At 35.4% G+C, this 24,085-nt stretch overlaps 1 protein-coding gene across 1 annotated transcript; it reads left to right on the top strand.

Moving 5' to 3' along the window:
* Positions 1–240: 240 nt before the first annotated feature.
* Positions 241–24,085, top strand: LOC149830467 (HIPL1 protein-like). The gene is made up of 7 exons (XM_090016529.1): positions 241–601; positions 750–907; positions 3,052–3,837; positions 3,942–4,158; positions 13,362–13,540; positions 23,007–23,248; positions 23,471–24,085. The coding sequence occupies exons 1-7, from the start codon at positions 475–477 to the stop codon at positions 23,865–23,867; spliced, it is 2,106 nt and encodes a 701-aa protein (XP_089872655.1). The 5' UTR covers positions 241–474; the 3' UTR covers positions 23,868–24,085.

The following is a 24,085-nucleotide window of genomic DNA, read 5'->3' as shown; positions in this document are numbered from 1 at the left end:
GATTCATGCATCTTTAGTTTGACCCCCCTCTCCTGCTATCCAAGGCTCTTTGCATGGCTTTTGCCACTGAAAAGCTCAAATCTCTTTCAACTTTTACTGATAGCCATCCACCACCACTAGCCATCCACCACGTCCTAAAGCTTGTTAAAAGACGTTGAAAGAGAGAGAGAAATGTCTACCGTGGGCCACAGGCAATCAAATTTAAAATAATATTAAGAGAGAGAGGTGGGCTTGACTTGCTGTGTCACCTGTCCCTTTGAAAAACAGGACCACCCACTCTCCCAAACCGATTAAAGATCTTTGGCTTTCTGCGTGCCGTTTAAATTCCGGATTGCTCCATGGATGGTGTGAAACAAGATGGTGTTCCCATTTAGTAAATTACTGCCTAGTCTATCATTGTGCTGTCAATGACTATATAATCCCCATTGAAGACCAGCATTCAAACCCCTCGGATACTGCCGGACCGTTGAAGCCATGAGCAAATCAAAGAGGGGTAAGACAATGGTTTGTGGGGTTAACATGAGGGGTCTTGCTCTTTTCATGCTTCTCTTCAGCTCCAGCTTCTGGGGTTCTTCTGCTCTACCACTCTGCACTGATTCAAGTGGGTACCTTTCTTCTGTTCTGAGCTTCTTTCTTTAGTGGTTTGATTGGTTTTGGTTTCCTGTCTTGCTGGTTTTCCTTCTTAGTTGTTTGGGGGAGTTCAGAGGGCCTAATTGTTGATAGTTTTTTATGGGTTTGTCATGAAACAGGGGCTCCATTACCCCCAAAGGCTCCCTTATCCTTCTGCCCTTACACGGGAAATGTATGTTGTGATGCGAAAGAGGATGCTGCCTTGAAGACTCAATTTGATTCGATGAATGTGTCGGATCCCGCGTGCGGCGCGGTGATCAAATCTATTCTCTGCGCAGTAAGCCAATATACTGGTTGATGGTTGCTCTTTATCAGCGGAATTGTCTCAATTGGTTTCTCTCTTGTGATCGACATCTATTTTGTTGTGCACTGTGTTGATGCCTACGTGAAAAGATATGCATACTTTGAATGGTGATTTTTTTTGTTTAAACAGTGATTCAGGACAAGTTGTGGTCGGTGTCACACATCTCGTTCTTGAGATAATCTCGGTGAGTGAAAATCTCACGTTTTGAAAAAACTGGTTTTCATGTAAAGATGCATGAAAATATAAAAATAGAAATGGATAGAATTGTAACAAAATTGTTATGTCCTTACTAATGACATAAAAACACGATGTCGTCAAATAGTCGATATTTTGAAAATATCATTTTTTGGGATAATATAAGTTTTTGAAAATATCACGATAAAATAACAGCATTTTTAAAATATTCATGATATTTCTGACATTGGTTACGATATTTGGCATGGTTCATAGGCTAGATTGATTAGACATACTAATAAGAAATCTGGCTTTAAGTGATTTTACACCTGGCATTTTTTCTTATTTTTCTTCATTTTGCTTCTTAATACCATTATGAAGTTTGTAGTGATCTGTTAGGAATCTGTTATGTTTGGCCGAGCACCACAAACTTTATCCCAAGCTCCCACATGGTGATCCCAACTCTACCTGCATGAAGTAGCACCCTAAAGTACTTCCAAAGGATTCATCTCACGTGGCATGCAAGGATGACAAAATTACGAGATTCAGACTGACCACAGTAGAAAGGAATAAGTGCATTTTAGTCCAATAATTCATTTGAAAGATTGATTTATGACTCCTGTTAGTGAATCAATGACCATTGTTCTATTTGTAGAGTAGCCTTTGGTTAGTCAGCGAAAATTTTCTTGGGTGGAAATATCTCATGCAGAACCCTGTCAACTCCATGATTATCACGGTCTGGTACCAAGGAAGATCACTTTTTTGATGCATTCAATTAAGATCCTTCCGTTGTTTTTTGTTCTGGATGAATTCAGTTTCATATATAATTTATGAAATATATTCCTCAAACAGTGCTGCGTGTTTGTCCTAAGAACCAGTTCAATGATATTGTCTTTATGCTTACTAGCTAGGAGTATATCATCATGTAGAGAAAAATATATTGCATAATTCTCATTACATTCGAAATAAATGTTATGGTCAAATGAGATTAGAAAATCTACTCAATCAGTGAAACATTAATTTCCTGTACCATTATCTAAAAGCTGTATGTGAACATGATGCATTTGTTTAATTCATATGGTATGTTTTTGTCTTTGTGCTTAACCAAACCTTCGAGTTGTGCCATATAGGTGTATCATCGAGATGAACATTAAGAAAACATATTTTTCAGGTCCATCTGTTGAAGCTCTATATCATATTAGGCTGCATGTAATCAAAAGAATCCTAAGTCAAATTGGCTAAAAGAAAAAAAAATCTAATCATTGTAAATGCTTTCACATAGATTATTACCTGTACAACCATCCTGACCTTACGCTTTTCACCCTCATCATCAACATTTAGCTTGGTCTTCTAAATCCATTAGCATCCTAAAACTCCGTATCCTTGTCACAGATCACATAATTCATATCTTTTTATTTTTTATCAAGACTAATAACAAAAAGAAAAGTGGAAGTGTAATGAAGAGGCGAGGTTCAACATACGGTGGATATTCTTCGCAATTTTGGGAATTTTTTGGAAGTAGTGGAATGAAGATAAATACAATTTAAAGAGAGAGAAACACTTCTAACGGGTAAAGGCTGTTTCAATGTTCTCATAATGGAGATATAATTTTTCTTGTTTATACTTATATGTACCACAGTGCTTTTATGAACCTAATAATGTGTGAAGAAGATCCAACCTTGCTAAGATTGGTCCAAGTTACATTGCATATAAAACCCTTCAGATTCATCGATACATCTCTGTGTTAAAATATTGTTAAAATAGTTGATTAATATTTTGGGGTTAATCATGGAGTCCTGTACTTGACAATCAAATGCTTTTCTTTTTTTTTCTTTGGCTCCTAATCTTTATCAAATGAAGCTCTGTTAAAATAAATTTGTTTAATACATCAATTGATTTGATGATCCACTTAATTCAAGCTTCTGATTTTGCTTCTTCTGCAGAAATGTGATCAGTTCTCTGCAGAGTTATTTAGGATAGAATCACAGCAGGGTACTTTTCCTGCATTGTGCAATGGAACTGTTTCAAAAGACTCAACTCAGTTGACGGATGCTGCAAGTGACTACTGTTCCAGTGTCTGGAAGACATGTCAAAATGTATCCATTGGGAACTCCCCTTTTGCAGCTTCACTTAAAGGAGGACCCACAGCCAATGCCAGTTCATCTAAATTCACAGACTTTTGGCAGTCAGAGAAGGACTTCTGTGCTGTATTTGGTGGGTCCTCTACTGAGGAACAGGTTTGTTTTGCAGGAACTCAGGTATCACTAGATAGTACTGTAGATTCACCTCCAAAGGGCCTTTGCATTGAGAAAATTGGTAATGGTTCTTATCTCAACATGGCGAGTCATCCTGATGGTAGCAGTCGTGTATTTCTATCCAACCAAGCTGGAAAAATATGGTTGGCAACAGTTCCTAAAGCTGGATCTGGTGAAACATTGCAGTTCGACGAGTCCAGTCCATTTCTTGATATAACTGATGTAGTACATTTTGATTCAGAGTTTGGCCTAATGGGAATAGCATTTCATCCAGATTTTGTTAAAAATGGGCGTTTTTTCGTTTCTTACAACTGTGACAAGACGAAGACACCAGGTTGTTCTGGAAGATGCGCATGTAATACTGCGGTAGACTGTGACCCTGCTAAGATTGGTTCAGACAGTGGTTCCACGACATGCCAATATGGCAGTGTTGTTGCAGAGTACTCTGCAAATGGCAGAATACCACCCTCCCAGGTATGCATGACATTCTTCATCAAGGAATAATGTTGTATATGAAATAGCTATGCAAATATTTTTCTTTGCTAGAGATCTTTGATGACATCTTCTATTCTTTCTAGGCAACAACTGCTAACTCTTTGGAAATGAGGAGAATATTTACTATGGGTCTTCCCTATACATCTCATCATGCTGGGCAGATTCTCTTTGGCCCCGCAGACAGATACTTATACTTTATGATGGGTGATGGTGGCAGTAGGGGTGACCCTTTCAATTTTGCTCAAAATAAAAAATCTTTGCTTGGAAAGATCATGCGCCTTGATATTGATAACATTCCAAGTAAGTACTAAATCTCATTCTGTCACCAATAAAACTTTCAGTTTATCTCTTTCATTTTGCTTTCAAAATGCTTATATTTCAGTGCTAGTCAGTATTGATAAAAAATTTGCGGTGAAGGAATGGGACTTACCTAGATTTCACAAAACCCTTTTTCAAAATTCGTTCAAAAAGATGTAGGACACACATTTCAAGCCTGAACCATCCTTCACGAGAAGGTAAAGTAGAGGCAGGTTTTTCGATCGCCAGAGCTTGAAGCTCACCGCCGCGAACCGAAATATAAAACATGTATGAGTATTTATGTGAGTAGAACAAAAACTAATATAAAATCACAAAATTGTCGAAGCGATTTTGAAAAATCACAATTTTTTGGACTTTGGGGTCCATTTAGTTCTTTTAGGGCTCCTTTCTAGTCTAGCAAGACGTCTGCCCAATAAGATAGTTGTTGCAATGACTTCAACAGTACCTCTGCATAGTTCTGACAGTTTAGAGCTCAGGCCAAGAGAGGGTAAGAGTGAGGGCAAGGCTAGCACCCAGACAATGAATTTCTAGATCCCCTTTACTCTAGGGGTCACCTCCTATTTATAGGAGTCATGTATGGGATATAGATCAAGGGTTTTCTGGATCTGAATCCAACGCAAATGGATCCATCCTTATCATCATAGGGGATAAGGCTCATTCATGAAGAGTCCTGCATGAAACATACATGAGGAGTTTCAGTGTGATTGGGACACGCCTCTTCCTGAGGCTTATCTACACATTCGACGGGGAGGACAACATAGAGGAGTGCTGTCCCAAGGCAGGATGACAAGCTTGAGTGCTGTCTGAAGGTAGGAAGACACACTAGTATGTCGTTTTAGGGCAAAAACAATGATCTTTTGGGTTTTTTCTAATATGATTTTTCTTGTTTCAAATCCTCATCTTTGAAACTTGAGAGCACGTTTACTCAAAAAAGGTTAGTATTTTGGACATCTTGAGAAAAATTGGGTGTCCACAGTTAGTCAGCTATAGCAAGCAGCATAGGCCTTTAAAACAAAATCTGTATAGAGAGCAGGGCACTAATGGCTTACATATACTAATGAGAATGTGCTGGCCATGAGAGATCTAGTTTCTGACAATGTTCATGTGCTTTATACTTGTTTGTTTCTTGCTGTATCATTCTTCTTTTCCTCATTATCATGTTTTATTGCTATGAAAACCATTGCTACAAATATGGTTCTCACTTCTCAGTAATTTCTCAGTGAGTTTTTTTTTGGTGTTTTTTTTGGGACAATCTCAGATGCTTTAAAAAAGTTTTAGATGTAAAGAAACATTAAAAAGGATAAGAAATAATAGGTTTTAGCATTATTCATTTATGAAAACATAAATAAACAAGTAAAAATGTTTTTAAAATAAAATAAAAAATAGCAGAAATATATATTTTAAGTAATAAAGTAAGACTTTTTACAATATCATGATATTTATGTTAAAATATTGTGGTATATTTCTTTTAATATTGGCTAGGGTGTTTTTCTCATAAATATCATGTTTCAAAATATCAACAATACTTACATATACTAATGATAATGTACTGGCCATGAGAGATCTAGTTTGCTTTATACTTGTTTTTTTCTTGCTGTATCATTCTTCTTTTCCTCATTATCATGTTTTGATGCTATGAAAATCATTGCCAAAAATATCATTCTCAATAATTTCTCAATGAGTTTTTTTTTGGTGGTTTTTTGGGGAAAATCTCAGGTGCTTTAAAAAAGTTTTAGATGTAAAGAAAAATTAAAAAGCATAAAAAATAATAGGTTTTAGCATTATTCATTTATGAAAACATAAATAAACAAGTACAAAATGTTTTTAAAAAAAAATAAAAATAGTGGAGATATATATTTTAAGTAATAAAGTAAGAATTTTTACAATATCATGATATTTATGTTAAAATATCGTGATATATTTCTTTTAATATCGGCTAGGGCATTTTTTTCATAAATATCATGTTTCAAAATATCAACAATAACTGTGGCTATGATTAAAACGTAGTCACAAATATCGGTATCGGTTATATCTCGGCAAGGCTATTTCTTGCGATATTATAGGTTTGGTGATAAATCTCGGAAAAATCTCAGGGGCTTAAAAAGTATAAAAAATGACAAAAATAAATAGGAAAATATCATGTTTAGACAAAAAAACATAAATAATAAAAGAAAGACGTAAAAAATGTGAAAAAGAAGAAAAACATATTTAAAATGTAAAAAATAAAAACAGTAAAACTAATTTGATAATATCGTGATATTATCAAATTGGCGATATTTTCAAAATATCGTGATATTTTACCTATATTATCGTTTGCTGAATTTACAATGATAATATAACAATATTTTGAAAATATCGCCGATATCTGTAACTATGGATTAAAATTATAAGCATGAGTTCTGTCCAATGAAATGTAATCAAATAGAGGCCTTTTAGATGGATAAATTTTTTTCTCTGGCTCAAAGTGACAAAGAATTTGACAAGCTACACTGGGAATTAGCTAGTTCTATTGGTATAATTTAGACAGCATTGCATGAATCAACTTGGAATTACCCAAATTTCAATACAAATACTAGCAATGGTCCTTCAAGGATGATGCTTGAGTTGCTATGGTACCTGAGATATTTGATGACCAAAACAAAAAAAGAAAAAAAAAGAAAAGAAAGAAGAGTATGTGAAATTGTCTACGAAGAGACAATGCATAAACAAGCATAAAAACTTTGTAAAAGAAGTGCACGAAAGCACTCTTACAACACTTGAACAAAATACACAAAAAGCGTATAAATAATAAACATGCAATAATGCATGTATTTCAATATATAAAAGCAAATGCTTGAGACTCTCAAGCTTGTTCTACAACAAGGGGGAACACCCCTATTTATACAAGAAAGAAGAGGGCAAGAGGGGGCTCCCCAAAGGAGTCGTTGGGGAGACCCCCAATGCTCCTTTTTGAATGTGCAAAAAGGCAAAAATAAAAGAAAAAAAGAATTACAAAAATAAAAGGAAAAAGGAAAAAAGTACAGCATATTCCAAATGGGATATGCGCAAAATGTGAAAAGACGACAATACCCTTATCAGGTAAAAAAGAGAAAAATGTATAAATATATATACTTATATATAGAGATACGTATACATATAATATATGTATACATATCTCTATGTATATAAGTATATATATTTATACTTACAATAATGCTTTTGAGTATACATTTTAACACCCCCCCTCAAACTTACGGTGTGATAACCGCAAGTTTGTCAAGGAGGAAATGAAATCTAGGCGAACAAAGAGCTTTTGTGAAGAAGTCCGCAAGTTGATATTCAGACGTCACGTATGGTAAATCAATGACCTTCTTCAAGTATTCTTCCCTGACATAATGGCAGTCCATCTCAATATGCTTTATTCGCTCGTGAAAGATGTGGTTTTTGGCAATATAGATTGCACTTTTATTGTCGCAGCACAACTTAGTTGGTTCTCTGATAGGCACTCCCATATCTTCCAAAAGGCGTCGAATCCATACAATTTCCATGGTAGTGGATGCCATGGCTCTGTATTCGGCTTCAGTGGATGATAAGGATACCTTTTGTTGCTTCTTACATCGCCACGAGATCAACGATTCTCCTAAGAAAATACAAAAACCAGTGGTGGAGTGACGGTTACTAGGGTCACCTCCCCAATCTGAGTCAGTATAAGCAAACAATTTTAATTAAGAAGAAGAAGATAGGAATACTCCCTTATTCATCGTTCCCTTTAAATATCTGATGATGCGACGCACAACACTCATATGAACGGTTGTAGGAGCATGCTAAAATTGGCTGGCGATGTGTATAGCATGTGACAAATCGGGTCGAGTAATGCTAAGATACATTAAAGAACCTACCAACTGCCTGTAAGGAGTAGGATCCGTTAGAGGAACACCGTCGTCAATCTTCATTTTTGCTCCCACAACTTCAGGAGTTTCACATACTTTGTCATCAGAAATCCCTGATCTGTCAATAATCTCACAAGCAAGCTTAGACTGAGATAGAAAATAACCACGTTGCGAATAAGCAACCTCAATTCCAAGAAAATATGTCAGAAAACCCAAGTCTGACATCTCAAATTTTGAAGTTAAGACGGACTTAATACCCTTGACTCCTTGAACATCATCACCTGTAATTAACATGTCATCAACATATAGTAACAATATTACAATCCCTGCCTTAGATTTTCTAGTAAATAGAGCAGTGTCAGTATAACAGGAGGAAAAACCATTTTCCAGCATTACACTGGTAAATCTGTCATACCAAGCTTTGGGGGCCTGTTTCAAACCATAAAGGGCCTTTCGAAGACGAAGAACTTTATCTTTAGGGATCTCCATGCCTGGTGGAGCATCCATATACACTTCTTCGTTAAGATCACCATTTAAAAAAACATTTTTTACATCCATTTGAAAAATATTCCAATTTTTAATAGATGCAATAGTGATAAGACATCTAACTGTAACCATTCGGGCTACAGGAGCAAAAGTTTCTTCATAATCAATTCCATACTCTTGCTCATATCCTTTTGCAACTAAGCGAGCTTTATACCTTTCAAGGGATCCGTCACTCTTAGTTTTAACCTTAAAAACCCATCGACAACCTATAGTTTTCTTTCCTATGGGTAGAGTTTCGAAATCCCAAGTTTCAGCCCTTTTAAGAGCATTAAGTTCATTTTGCATAGCTTCTTGCCATTCTATACATTTTTTAGCTTCTTCAAAATTTCTAGGTTCAAAATAAGAATGAATAGCACTAAGACAAGCCCTATATCGGGGTGAAAAGGAATTAAAGGAGACAAAACGAGTTGGAGGTCTCCTATTCCTCTCAGATCTACGGTGATCGAGAACAGGAACAAGTTCACTATATTGATCAATAGCACTTCTAAAGGTGTCTTGGTTTCTACGTGAGTATGTTATTGGATCACTTGAAATCCTGCCTTCTTGTTGGTTATGCTCTTCGACATTACCCTCAATGTCCTCATCATGGTTTGATGATACATCATCATCACTAGATATATCATCATTACTAGACAATAAGTCAAAAAGGAAGGAATAATCAAAATTTTCTTGTTGCGAAACATTTTTTTCAAATCCACTTTCATTTTCCAAAAAAGTTACATTTCTAGAGACATATAACTTATCTTCTCGAAGATCATAACACCGAAATCCCTTTTGAGTTTCAGAATAGCCAAGAAAAGCGCAGGGGATAGCCTTGGGAGAGAGTTTGTCATTCTTATCCGTAAGTATGAAACACTTACACCCGAAAACTCGTAACCTATTATAATCTGGTTCAAGTTTATATAAAATCTCAAAAGGAGATATTTTCCCTAATATTCTAGAAGGTAATCGATTTATTAGATAAACAAAAGCAAGAGCTGCTTCAGCCCAAAAATTTTTAGGGATGTTTTGAGAAATAAGAAGGGTTCTAGTGGTCTCAATGATGTGCCTATGTTTTCTTTCGGCCAACCCATTTTGTTGAGGGGTTTTGGGACAAGATCTTTGGTGAATGATTCCGTGATCTTCAAGATATATTTTAAATTGGTTAGAGAGATATTCTCCTCCAGAATCACTTTTAAAGATCTTTATGTTACTGTTAAATTGATTCTTGATCATTGAATGAAAGGTTCTAAAACACGAAAAAACCTCATGCTTGAACTTAAGAAAAAATATCCATGAATATCTAGAGAAATCATCCACAAAAATAACATAATAAGAAAAACCTCCTTTTGAGACAACAGGTGCGGGTCCCCAAACATCGGAATGAACAATTTCAAAGGTTTTAGATGAGAACATAGTTCTTTGCTCAAAAGGTAAACTTTGTATTTTTCCGAGAATACAGTCATTACAAGAAAAAGAACTTTTACATAGGTCCTTTGCAAAATGTAAATAGGATAACTTGATGATATTAGGATGACCAAGTCTTTTGTGCCACACATTTATGTCTTTATTTCGGGCAACATTACAAAAAGATTTTGGAACTTGAAGAGATTCCATATAGTATAGATCGCCTTTTCTAAAGCCTTCCCCAATCAATTTCCCGGACCGGCGATCCTGTATAAAACATTTATCACATGAAAATTTAATATCGCAACCATGGTCCGAGAGTTGAGAAACAGAGAGAAGGTTTAAGTTAAGCTTAGGTATAAATCTGATTTTTGGAATAAAAAAATCTTGATTTTCAAAATCACCTATTCCTTTAATTTCAAGAGAGGTTCCATCCGCAGTGGAAACAAAGGATGGAGAAACATTTTTTGAATAATCGGAAAGTGAAAACATGTTTGGGGACATATGAAAAGATGCATCTGAGTCCAAAAGCCAAGAGACTTTACCTGGAATGGAAGAAGTAGACACGGCGGCACCGGATGTAGCTCCCTTGAGAAGAGGTTGAAGGGCTTCCATTATTTGGTTCAACGAGAGTGACCCACTGGATGATGCTTCTTCCTTTTGTGGTGCTCCGGCGGTGGCCATAGCGAGAAGTTTCTTCCATTTAGGACATACGAGTTTGATATGTCCCGGTTCTTTACAAAAGTGACATATAGTCTTGCTATAGTCCCTCTTTCCTCTTTGTCCGCCATCTCCTCCTTGATTTTGGAATTTAAAATGAGGAGGACGATAGGTCTTTACATTATTTCCGGGTCTTGATACGGCATTGACCTCAATGTTTTCATCATGATTACAAGGGACCATAAGAACACTTGGTCCTTGTTTACATAAACTCATACGAGTCTCCTCACCACTTAATTTGGTGAGAACATCTTCAAGAGAGGGAGGAGTAAATGAGGATAGAAGTGATGACCTTATTTGCTCAAATTTCGGCCTCAACCCATTAAAAAAATTGAAGAAACGATCTTCTTCAAGTTGCTTGTGGCGGAGTTCAATTGCCTCTCCACTCCATTTTGGTTCAAGCATAGAGAGCTCATCCAAAATAGAGGAAAGATCGGCAAAATATTCCCTAATAGACATTTCACCTTGAGTAAGGGAGAGAGCCTTCTTTTGAAGGTAATACTTATGAGATAGATCTCTTGATGTATACATCTTCTCGAGATAATGCCAAGCTTCCGATGCCTTTTTGAATTTGATAATGTTGGCATTAATCTTCGTTTCGACGGATGAGAAGAACCAAGAAAGAATCTTGAAGTTCTTCATTTCCCATTTGTCGTGTTTCTTTGAGTATTCCTCAAGAGCTTTGATTCTTTCCTCTCCCTTAAGAATCTTGATATCGCTTCCGTCCATTACGGTTATCTTGGGTTCCGGTTCCGGAATCGTTCCTTGCACATAACCCCACAATCCTTTTCCTTTTATGTGGGCTTCCATATTCCCGGCCCAAATATGATAGTTGGACCCATTCAACTTGAAGCCAAGGGCAAAGTGAGACTCTTTCTCACCCATTAAGGCGTAAAGAGAAGGAGAAAAAAGACGTACCAATACAATGTTTCAACTTCTACTTTGCACAAGATCCTTCTAAAATATTTGAGAAGTAAGATCCACCTCTTCAATCTCTAAAGATTCGAAGGCACGGTTTTCGAGGCACTCGAACAAAAGAGGATCCCACGATCTTCAATCACCAACCGAGCTCTGATACCATGTGAAATTGTCTACGAAGAGACAATGCATAAACAAGCATAAAAACTTTGTAAAAGAAGTGCACGAAAGCACTCTTACAACACTTGAACAAAATACGCAAAAAGCGTATAAATAATAAACATGCAATAATGCATGTATTTCAATATATAAAAGCAAATGCTTGAGACTCTCAAGCTTGTTCTACAACAAGGGGGAACACCCCTATTTATACAAGAAAGAAGAGGGCAAGAGGGGGCTCCCCAAAGGAGTCGTTGGGGAGCTTCCAACGGTCACAATTGTGACCGTTGGGGGCTCCCCAACGACTCTATTGGGGAGACCCCAATGCTCCTTTTTGAATGTGCAAAAAGGCAAAAATAAAAGAAAAAAAGAATTACAAAAATAAAAGAAAAAAGGAAAAAAGTACAGCATATTCCAAATGGGATATGCGCAAAATGTGAAAAGACAACAATACCCTTATCGGGTAAAAAAGAGAAAAATGTATAAATATATATACTTATATATAGAGATACGTATACATATAATATATGTATACGTATCTCTATGTATATAAGTATATATATTTATACTTACAATAATGCTTTTGAGTATACATTTTAACAGAGTAGAAGGCATAAAGAGCTTCCAAAAGACCTTGGTTTTAGTTTTCCTTGCTAGGTAATTCCTTTTTCTAACTATCTTGTTTAACTGTTTGATACTTGAGCAAGTGCCTACATCACAAAATGTACATTCAACAATTTGGTCAAATCCTTTGATTCAGTCAACTAAAAGAAGACATAAATGATGTTATCACAACAGTATCCTCGATTTTGCTCATTGGACACTTCAACTATGTTGTTTAATAAGCTGTTAATAGGTTAATGTACTGGTCTAATTTAATTTGAGTATTTACTGGAAACATGTCCAAGGATATGCATGTTTTGCTGCCTGTGCTATAGGCTATCCTCGATTTTCGCAGCATTATCATCCAGAACAATGAAAAGTTAGAAAAGTAGAAAATTGCTTGAGAAAAAGCAGTAACTGAACCACAAAAATTTCTTTAAGGGTGAAGATTTAGTCAAGTACCAAAAGATTCTAAGCTGTTGTAAAGGAGATTGCTAAAAAGAAATGCAAGGAAATGAAAAATTTTCTATGAAGGCCAAGTGTTGTCTTTGTGTTAGGCTTAGTATCGACTAGTAAAGTGTATGCATGAAGGGATTAGAGATCAAATTGATGCAGGGTTTTTTCCATGTAGAATGCCAATTTGGATGGGGAGACATCTGTTGGCTTGTGAGATCTCAAAAAGACTTCCAGAATTGGCTAATTTTTGTTCACTTTTTGATGCCACAGTCTTTATCAACATCAGTCCAAATGAAAAAAATTTGCAAGTGTAGAAGTTGATGAAGTAAACTAACTTGTCATCCTTTCTTCTCGTTATCAATTTTGTGTTCACTTATTTATCCATGTAGTTGAGTTGGAGTTTTTATTTGGATTGGTAGCTTTTCTGAGTGATGCACACATAATTCAAAGTGAATTCTTTGGACATCTATGCCAAAAAGATATTCCTTCATTCTTATTCAATGTTTTTTCTTCAATTTTATGCCTCAGGTGCTGCTGATATAGTCAAACAAGGTTTCTGGGGAAATTACTCAATTCCAAAAGACAATCCATTTTCTGAAGATAATCAGTTGCAACCTGAAATATGGGCCCTTGGACTTAGAAATCCATGGCGTTGCAGTTTTGATTCCAAAAGGCCCACATACTTCCTCTGTGCAGATGTTGGCCAGGTTTCAAATTGCAGCTTTTGATCATCTGTTCTACTTCTACTTTGCATATTCTTAATATGTCATTCAGATCTCTGTCATTAATATCCTTTATGACCTGGTCACTGTTTATTTTTTTGTGGTACCTTTGTTGTGTTACTGTTTCTTCATTTTTGGACAAAAAGATTGATAAAATTAACATTTCTATACAATTCTGAAAAATTATTCCAGTGTCTTCGTGAATATGCTTAATGCTCATTGTGCACTTTGACAATCTGATTTGTTTACTAATTCTGCTGCAAGTCTAATACACTTTACTGTAAAATTTTTAATTAGTGACACTTAATATCATTCATGTTACTGCACAGTCTTGAATACTCTTTCTTGTTTAATCTTTTAAGTTTGCTGTACAACAACAACAACAACTACGCCTTCATCCCAAAACAATTTTAAGTTTGCTGTAGCTGCTTAAAATTTATATTCATTTATTTTGGGAAACTTTGGAAACAAAGGAGGGAGGAAAAGAACCATATTTCAATACCCAAGAATATAATCAATGATGTAAACAGGAAAAACTAAAATAAGGGATGATTAGCGACTTAAACAGCCATAATTACACAAATTATGAAAAATGAGAATGCAGTTGCACTTAGGTCACTATGAACAGAAAATAAAACAAACAAAAAATAAAGAGTAGAAACCCCTAACATCACCACTTCTAAGAGTTCCTTCCAACTCATAAGTTTATCATCGAGATTTGGCCAAGGAATGGAATTGCAGAGGGGGTAGAACTAAGTTTCCATTAAAAAAAACAATTTTGACATCCATTTGAAATATAGGTCATTTTCTTACTAGAGTCCTAACAATGGTTATTCTAGTAACTGGTACAAAAGTTTCTTCGTAATCTATGCCATATTCTTAGGAATGGCCTTTGAGAGTTTCATCACCTTTGGTTTTGATCTTCTATACCCACCTGCAACTTATAGGTTTTTTGCCTTGTGGGACATCTTGAATGATCCGGTTATTAACCTTTTCTAACACTTAACTCTATCCTCATGGCTTCTATCCACTCAGAATGATCTTTAACTTGAGCATAGGTTGAAGGTTCTACATAAGAGTGAATTAATGCAATAAATGCTTTGTATTTTAGAAAAAAGGACTCATACGATACAAACTTCCCAAGTAGTTTAGAGATCCTAGATGATCTTCTGGTTTGAACTTGAGATTGTTTAGCATAATTTTCTAGTGCACATGGGTGATTGAAATCCATATGCCTAGAATACTGCAAATAATTTTGGTTCCTATGAGAATGCTCTTCGTTAATTATATGATCATTATCATGGTTACACTCATCTATTATATCAATATCATCATCAAGATCACATTCTTAATCATGTTTTTCATAATTTGGAATCAAATCAAATAAAAATGAATACTCAGCTACTTCCTCAACTTTTTCAAAGTAAAAAAACTTTCCTTTTCCAAAAATGACATATTGCTTGAAACATACAATTTTTTATTTTTGGGATCGAAGCACTGATAACCTTTTTGGTTATCTGCATAACCTAAAAATGCACAGGGAATAGCCCGAGGTGAGAGTTTATCATTTTTGTTAGTGAAAACAAAACATTTATATCCAAAAACTCTCAATCTAGAGTAATCAAGAGCTAATTTAAAAAGTTTTTCAAAAGGTGTTATATCTTTTAGAGAAGAAGATGCCATCTTATTAATAAGATATGTGGCAGTTAGGAATGCTTCAACCAAAAAATCCTTTGGTACTTGGTTTGCTATTAGTAAAGTTCTAGTTGTTTATATAATATGTCAGTATTTTTGTTGTGTCAAACCATTTTTTTTGTGGTGTGTGAGGACAAGATTTTTTTATGTGTGATGCCATGTAGGTTTAGATAATCTTTAAATTCTTTTAATATGAATTCTCCCTCTGAATCAATGCGAAAAATAGAAATGTCATTTTTAAACCTATTTTTGACTAAGTTGTAGAATATTTGAAAATGTAAAAAGACTTCAGACTTATGCCTAAGGAAGTAGATCCAAGTATGCCTAGAGAAATCATCAACAAAAATCACATAGTATGCATATCCACCCTTTGATATAACTGGTGTTGGCCCCTAGACATCCGAATGTATTAACTCAAGCGGTCTAGAGGAAATAAAAGTTCTTTCATTAAATGACAATCTCTTTATTTTACCAAGGATACAATCTTTTTATTTATAATTTTCAGAGTTAATTTTTTTTTTTAGATTTGGAAAGTATTAAATTTTGGATACATTAGGATGACTAAGTCGTTTGTGCCATAAATCCAAGTCAATTTTTTAAACATTGCAGCAAAAGGTATTCTTAGGTATTTCCAAAAAGTCTATGAAGTAGATGTCTCTTTCTCTATGACCTTCCTTAATCAGCTTCCCTGACTATCGATCCTCCACCCAACAACCATCAGAAGAGAAAGAGACATTACATCCATTGTAAGATATTTAAGAATCTGACAAAAGATTTAAGTTTAATTTAGGAATATACCTTACTTTTAGAATAATAAACCTTTTAAAATTTTATAAACTATTTTCAAAATCTTCAATTCCTTTTATTTTAAGAGATGAACTATCGACCGTGAAAACATTTGATATGCTTAAATTGATATAACATTCAGATAAAATTTTGTGTTTGGGGGTCATATGAAAAGAAAACACCAGAGTCAAGAAGCCTAAGAGTTTTATCGAGATCAGAAAAAGAAGAAATTGCGGCTCCAGTTGATGCTCCATTTAGAGAAGATACTCTTTTAAACAAAGGTTGGAGAATCTCCATAAGTTGTGACATAGATATCGCTGCATCATGGGAGTTGTTAGTTTCACTTGTTTCTTGAGACTAACCAACCGCCACCTTCTTTTCTTCCCTTTTTCTAAATCTAGGACATTGAGGTTTAGTGTGTCCCAATACTCCCAACTCATGACAATTATAACAAATAAATTTTTTTGGTCATATTCATTGCCTTGTTTCCAATAAAGCTTGTTATCATACTTATTTCCTTGTTTTCAATGAGGTGGCTTGTAAGGACACATGAAATTCCTCAGTTTAGAGATGTCTAAAACATAGTCATTTTCATTTTTTAAGGAGTGCCTTCTTAGCCTATTCTCTTCCATACTCAACTCTTTAACAATATCAATAATAGAGGGGATTTTCTCTCTATGGAGAAGAGCTGATTTGGTACTCTTAAACTTCGGTCTTAAACCATTTATAAATTGATAAAAATGCTCTAGATCAAGTTGTTTTTTTTTTGGAGTTATATATCTTCCGAGCAATAGGAATGGAGTAGGGATTGTTATGAGTCGTGAGTTTATAGATAATGTTGTTGAGGTCCGTAGGAAGGGTGATAGGATTTTACTTATTGAATTAGTATTAGGTACAGATATTATTAATATTATTAGTGTTTATGCACCTCAAGTAGGTTTAGATGATTCCATTAAGCGTCAATTTTGGGAAGTAGATAGAGTAGTACAAGGGATATCTTATGGAGAAAAGCTTTTCATCAGTGGTGACCTTAATGGACATGTAGGCATTTGAGAGTATCCATGGAGGCTATGGTATAGGAGAAAAAAACGAAAGTGGAGAAAGGATTTTAGATTTTGGTTTGTCCTATGATATGATCTTAGCAAAAACTTGGTTTAGGAAGAGGGAGTCTCACCTAGTAACATTTAAAAGTGGGGTTGATACGAGTCAGATAGATTTTTTCTTACTTAGAAAGAGAGATAGGGGTTGTTGCATTGATTGTAAGGTTATACCGGGAGAAAGTGTAGCTACACAACATAGAGTTTTAATTTTAGATCTTAGAATTAGACAATGCCTCAAAAGGGATAGACATAGGATAGATCCTAGAATTAAGTGGTGGGCACTAAAAGGAGCTAAACAAGGAATGTTTGTAGAACAAGTAGTTAAGGAAGCTGATTGGTGTCTCGAGGAGGATTTAGAATCAATGTGGAATAAGATAGCGGGTGGCATGAGAAAGGTGGCTAAGGAGGTATTGGGTGAGTCTAATGGCAGTGCACCGCTTGGTAATGATACATCATGGTGGAACGAGGATGTCAAATTAGCTATTAAGGTTAAAAGAGAGTGTTATAGAAATCTAAGTAATAGTCATGATAATGAGAATTTGGAGAAGTATATGATAGCAAAGAAGGAAGCTAAAAAAGTAGTTCGAAACGCGAGGGATAAGGTATATAAGGAGGTTTATGACAAGTGGGATACCAAAGAGGGCGAGAAGGATATTTATAGGCTTGCAAAGATGAGAGATAGGAAATCGAGGGATCTGGGTATGGTTAGATGTATCAAAGATGAAACACAAAGGGTTTTAGTCAAAGATGAGGAAATTAAGGAGAGTTGGAAAGATTATTTTGATAAGCTATTTAATGAAAGTCATGCTCAGGATCTTGGAGACTTGTCCATTCCTTTTCATGAGATGAATCGTGACTTCATGCGCAAGATTCAAAAGAAAGAAATTGCAGAGGCTTTGAAGAAAATGAAATCAAGAAGGGCAGTTGGCCCAGATGGTATACCTATCGAGGCTTGGGAATGCTTGGGAGAGAAATATTTAGAATGGTTGACAAATCTTTTTAACAAGATTTGACGGACAAATAAGATGCCTAATGAGTGGAGGAAAAGTACTTTGGTGCCTCTATATAAGAATAAGGGTGATATACAAGATTGCACAAACTATCGTGGTATAAAACTCATGAGTCATACTATGAAACTTTGGGAGAGGGTGATTGAGTCTAGGTTGAGGAAGGTTGTCATGATATCGGAGAATCAATTTGGTTTTATGCCTAGAAGATCAACTATGGAAGTTATACATCTTCTTAGACAACTTATTGAGAGAAATAGAGAGAGGAACAAAGATTTGCATATGGTTTTTATTGATTTGGAGAAGGCTTACGATAGAGTACCTAGGGACGTTCTCTGGTGAACAATGATGAAGAAAGGTGTTTCTCTCAAGTACATTAGTATAATTAAGGATATGTATGAAGGAGTAGTATCCAATGTCCGCACGTGTGGAGGGGTGACAACCAATTTTCCTATAACGGTTGGGTTACATCAAGCATCTGCCTTAAGCCCTTTCCTATTTGCTATAGTGATGGATGAGCTTACGAGATCAATTCAAAAAAATGTACCGTGGTGTATGTTGTTTGCTGATGATATTGTTTTGATTGATGACTCTAGAGCTGGGGTTAATGCTAAGTTAGAATTATGGAGACAAACATTGGAAGCAAGAGGTTTTAAGTTGAGTAAGAGTAAGACAGAATATATGGAATGTCGGTTTAGTAAGCAACGAAGTAGTGATGAGAGTGTAGTGAAGCTTGGTGAGCAAGAAATATCGGTGGATGATTGTTTCAAATATTTGGGATCTATCATTCAAAAGTATGGAGAAATTGATGGAGATGTAAACCATAGGATAAAGGTTGGGTGGATGAAATGGAAAAGTGCAACTGGAGTGTTGTGCGATCGTAGAATGCCATTGCGGTTGAAGAAAAAGTTTTATAGGACGACTATTAGGCCCGCTTTACTATATGGTACGGAATGTTGGGCTGCCAAGATACATCATATTCAAAAAATGAGTGTAGCTGAGATGCGTATGCTTAGATGGATGTATGGAAATACAATAAAAGATAAGATTTGGAACGAGGAGATACGTAATAAGGTAAGCATTGCACCCATTGAAAATAAGATGAGAGAGAATCGTTTACGGTGGTTTGGCCATATTCAGCGAAGGCCTAATGATGCTCCAGTTAGAAGGATGAAGAAATGGAAAAATATATTAGTTAAAAGAGGTCGGGGTAGGCGTAAGAAGACTTGGATGGAGATGATAGGAAAGGATATGAATGCTTTGAACCTCACCGAGGACATGGCATTGGATAGAAATGATTGGAGGAGAAGGATTCATGTGGAAGACCCAGAATGATTTTCTTTGTTGGTTCATATCGCCGACCCCACTTGTTTTGGGATGAAGGCGTAGTTGTTGTTGTTGTTGTATATCTTCCGAGCAATGCCACTTAGGCTTAAGAATAGATAATTCTTCTCAATGTTCGGATAATTCATTGTAGTATTCTCTAATACTTTTTTATTTTTGAGTGATTGTTCGATCTTTGTTTTATAAATTGCATACATGTGCAATATTCTTAAGAGAATATATATTCTTAAGCTATTCCCAAGCTTTGTTGGCATTTTCAAATTTTGCGAGAATAGAACATTTTTTAATATTCATGCTATTGATTAGCTAAGACCATAATTTTGGTATGCCCATTCTTCACTCTTTTCATTTTTTCTTTTAAGTAGCTAGTCCCTTTGTCTTCTCACTATCCATAAGAGACACTTTTTTTTCATTCTCTACCTTTGTGATGACTAGTTTAATCTCTGGATCGGAACTATCAATTAATGTCCCCAATCCCTTTCTCCATATGTCGTGCTTCATTATTAAAGACCACATTACAAAATTAGTATCATTGAGTTTCATGGGTACAATAGTGATTTTCTCTTTGTCATCCATTATTACAAAGAAGAGAGAAAGAGATGAGGAGAGAGATGTGAGAAGGGAATATATGAGAAAGGAGGGAGAAATAGCATGAGCACACCACCACAAACACATGATCCAACGAACCACGCTTACACAATCACACAAACACTTGAATCACCGAGAAATTTTTTCTTTCTCCCATGACCATGAGCATGAAAAACAAGACAACAAGCAATCCTCAAGAGTCAAGAGCAACCTTCATCTGATACCATGTAAAGAAATAAGACTCTTCTAATTACACACAATATGTCCACCAAAGATTCAAGAGAACAAGCACAACAAGTGTCCACAAAAGGAACCCACACAAAAGTATCCACAAGAAGACTTAAAAATAAATAATATTTTATTCATCACCAAATGCAAGAAGCATTACATTGAGGAGGGGGGATAACCCCTATTTTTATACATGAGAGAAGAGTGAGGGAGAGAGAATAGAGTTGTAATGGCTCTATGACTAGTCAACTTAGTTGTTGACTAGTTGGAGCTCTAGTTCATTTTTAACTAGATAAAAATAAAAAAGGTAAAAATAATTTTATATATATATATATATATATATATATATATATATATATATATATATATATATATATATATATATATAGTAATGGGTTCCTTAGGCTCCCTTTTTCGTTAGGCCTCTTCAAAAATCATAGTTTTAAGTATTTTGTCTCACGTCTAACACTGTAGATGTGATCTATAGGTTTTCTTTAGTTGGAATCGACTTTGGGATCGATGTATACAGGTTTTTCCGGTGATCCAAAATCATTGGCTATGAAGGCACCAGTTTTTTTTTAGCTCATAAAAACATGTTTTTTCATCAAAAAAACATGATCCAAGAGTCGATTCCCACTAAATCTATCATGCTAAACACATCTAACTTTTCAGATCTATCATAAAACACTTAAAACCTATAGGGCAGAATGGGGCAGAACAAGAAATGGGGCCTAATATGTTCAGTTCTCATACATATATATATATATATATATAGATGTACATTTTACCAGATTTAACATATGTTATTTGGAGTGCATGAAGTAGAAATATGGTTCATTCAAATCATACAATATGTTCCTTGAGAATATGGGACCATAGTGCCAAGAAAATATCCAACTATAAACCAAGTTAACCATCTGAAAGTTTTCGTGCAACTGGTTTATTTTGCAAGTGCTTTTTTCTATATTACATGTTATAATTATGTTATTTATATGTAAAGAAGTGTGATAGCTATTGAGGGTCATATACTATGGAGCGCTAATTTGGTCCTGATGTGTATGATTGAAAGGTCACTTAGTATCTTACTCTTGTTAATATGATCAATGTATGTAAATGAAGTTTGAAGTTACTGAAAGAGGATGTATTAGCTCTAATGTGAGAACCATACTCTCTCCCGATATATATATATATATATATATATATATATATATATATATATATATATATATATATATATATATATATATATATATATATATATATATATATGAGTGTGTGTGTGTGTGTGTGTGTGTGTGGTGAGGTTGACTAGATGTTCTATTTAGTATAAACCACCTTTGTCATTTTTTTAAAATTTTGTGGATCAGACCTTCTATATATGATAGTTTATGAGTGCCATTGCTTCCTAAAAGGTTGGACATCTCATTACTCGGTTTACTTGTTGCTATCAAATTTCTTTTATCTTCTTCTTTGGAGAATAGTATATATGTGTGCAAGTAAGGTAGTCACTTGTAGATCGTAATATGTCTTAGTGTGCTCATATCGTTATCTAGACCCCCAATCTTCTTTCTCTTCCCCTTCTTAAAATGTGCACACTTCACTTCATCATAGCAGCTCATATGATCCCACAACTTAATTAATTATAGTAGTCGTTGAAGGATTGCTTACCTTGTTTGCACCTTTGAATCCTGAGATATCACACCTTTTGGCTGCATTCGTCTTGCTTGAGTAGGCTTCTGAATGGCATCCCATACCCTTTTTGCTAATTTATAATTTGTAGGTTTTCCTTATTGACGATTTTATGAATTTTAGGAGCAATGCTATCAGTAGATAATTCTAACAATCTCAATCCAAACAACCAGGATCACTTTTGTTGGATTTTTTCACTCCATAGATGTACCCAAGCTTTCTTAACTCATGATGCCTCGTACTTCTTTCCATCAAACTTAACAATAGTGATTTGGAAGTTTGACATATTACATTATGCTAGATTGCTTTCAGACACTTGATGACTCCTCATCTATGGTTTTTTTTTTCTCCTCGGCCTTTTCAATTTGATTTTGTTCACCCATTCCAACAAGTGTCTATTTGTGTGGATTATTTTTCTTATGTAGTAAGAAATGACTCAAAGCGGTGGAGATCCAACCAAGTTCTAGCCCAAGGACAATCTGGTGTTTACCAATATTAGTCTTTTGGTCAAGGTGTGAGTACGCTGCTTGGTTTCACTTTTCCATTATGTTGAACTGTGAAAAATTAGAAAATTTTATGGACTGGGAAAGGTCTCTAAAACTAGCTGTTTTCGAAAGGACAAGTTAGATTATATCCTACGAAGATGTTGACACTAGGACCCTGGAAGGAAGAAGGGGAGGCATGCTTGTGATATCATGGCTTGCACTTTTTGGTTACTTTAATAAGTCCTATGTGTGACAGAGTACTTTCTTTTTTCTTACGTGTTTCTGATTGCTTACAGGAATCCATCAAGGGATGTAAGCTGATAAACATCTTTTTGTTTGTATTTTTTTTATTTTCACCTCTTTAGGCCCCTCAAATTCTGGAAATGAACTAATGAGATGTACTGTCTTTTGGCTTCATGAACTTTCTAATTTTTTGTGAATAAATCCAGAGATGATATGGACTAGTTCTCAAGGGTTGTATGTTTTAATTAAGTGATATGACTAAACTGGCGTGCTATCTTGCTTTAAGGAACTATATGAAGAGGTTGATTTAATAACGAAAGGTGGAAATTTTGGATGGCGCGTTTATGAGGGTCCATATCTTTTCACTCCTCTATCATCTCCTGGAGGGAATACAAGTGCCAGCTCTATACAGGCAATACCTCCTATTATGGGTTATAACCATTCCTCTGTCAATAAGAATGAAGGTTCTGCCTCAATAACTGGTGGATACTATTATAGGTCAACAACAGATCCCTGTATGTATGGAAGGTGAGTGAGAAAACTTGAAACTTTTCTAGTTATTGTGTTGACTCAATGAATCATACTCTTTTGCTTGAGTCCAACTGGGGATACTCTGGCTGATTGCCAGAAAACTTGAAACTTTTCTAGTTATTGTGTTAAGTGATTCAATGAATCATACTCTTTTGCTTGAGTCCAACTGGGGATACTCTGGCTGATGGCCGTATTATATTTGAATATGACAAATTTCAGGTACTTGCACGCTGATTTGTATGCATCAGCATTGTGGGCAAGTATTGAAAACCCAAGTGGCGGTGGGAAGTTCAATAGCACCATGATTCCCTTCAACTGTGCCGCAGACTCTCCAATTCCCTGCACATATACGCCAGGAAATCCCCTCCCTGCTTTGAACATAATCTACTCCTTTGGAGAAGATAACAACAAGGATATCTACCTACTGACCAGTAATGGAGTATACAGGGTGGTCCCTCCCAGTCGCTGCAAGTACACATGCTCAAAGGAAGTCATTTCAACAACAAATGGTAGTTCTGCTCCTAGCCCTTCATCTTCTGCAGAAGGGAAAATTGAATTTCGAAAGAAATCAGTTGTTTTGTTATGTCTGTTCTTGTCTTTGTTCTTGATCTATTGACCCTGGAAGAGTGCTATTTTCCCAAAGTGGGCTGTATTATCTTAGGGAGCAACTGTATCTTATGAATTAGTTGACTGTGTAGCTTTGAAAGGGCTAGGATATACTGCTCAGTTTTATATCTGGTCATTTGTGTATACTTTGTGTCTGTATGAATGTCCACGTATGCGTTTCTAGTAAAACATTACAGGAGTAAATCTCTAGTGCATGTTTCGTGGAAA

Source organism: Nuphar pumila, chromosome 8, assembly GCF_984573655.1.
Source record: "Nuphar pumila chromosome 8, dmNupPumi1.hap1.1, whole genome shotgun sequence".
NCBI lineage: Eukaryota > Viridiplantae > Streptophyta > Magnoliopsida > Nymphaeales > Nymphaeaceae > Nuphar > Nuphar pumila.
The sequence above is the reverse complement of the archived record's forward strand: the minus strand, read 5'-3'. Positions and strand labels throughout refer to the sequence as shown.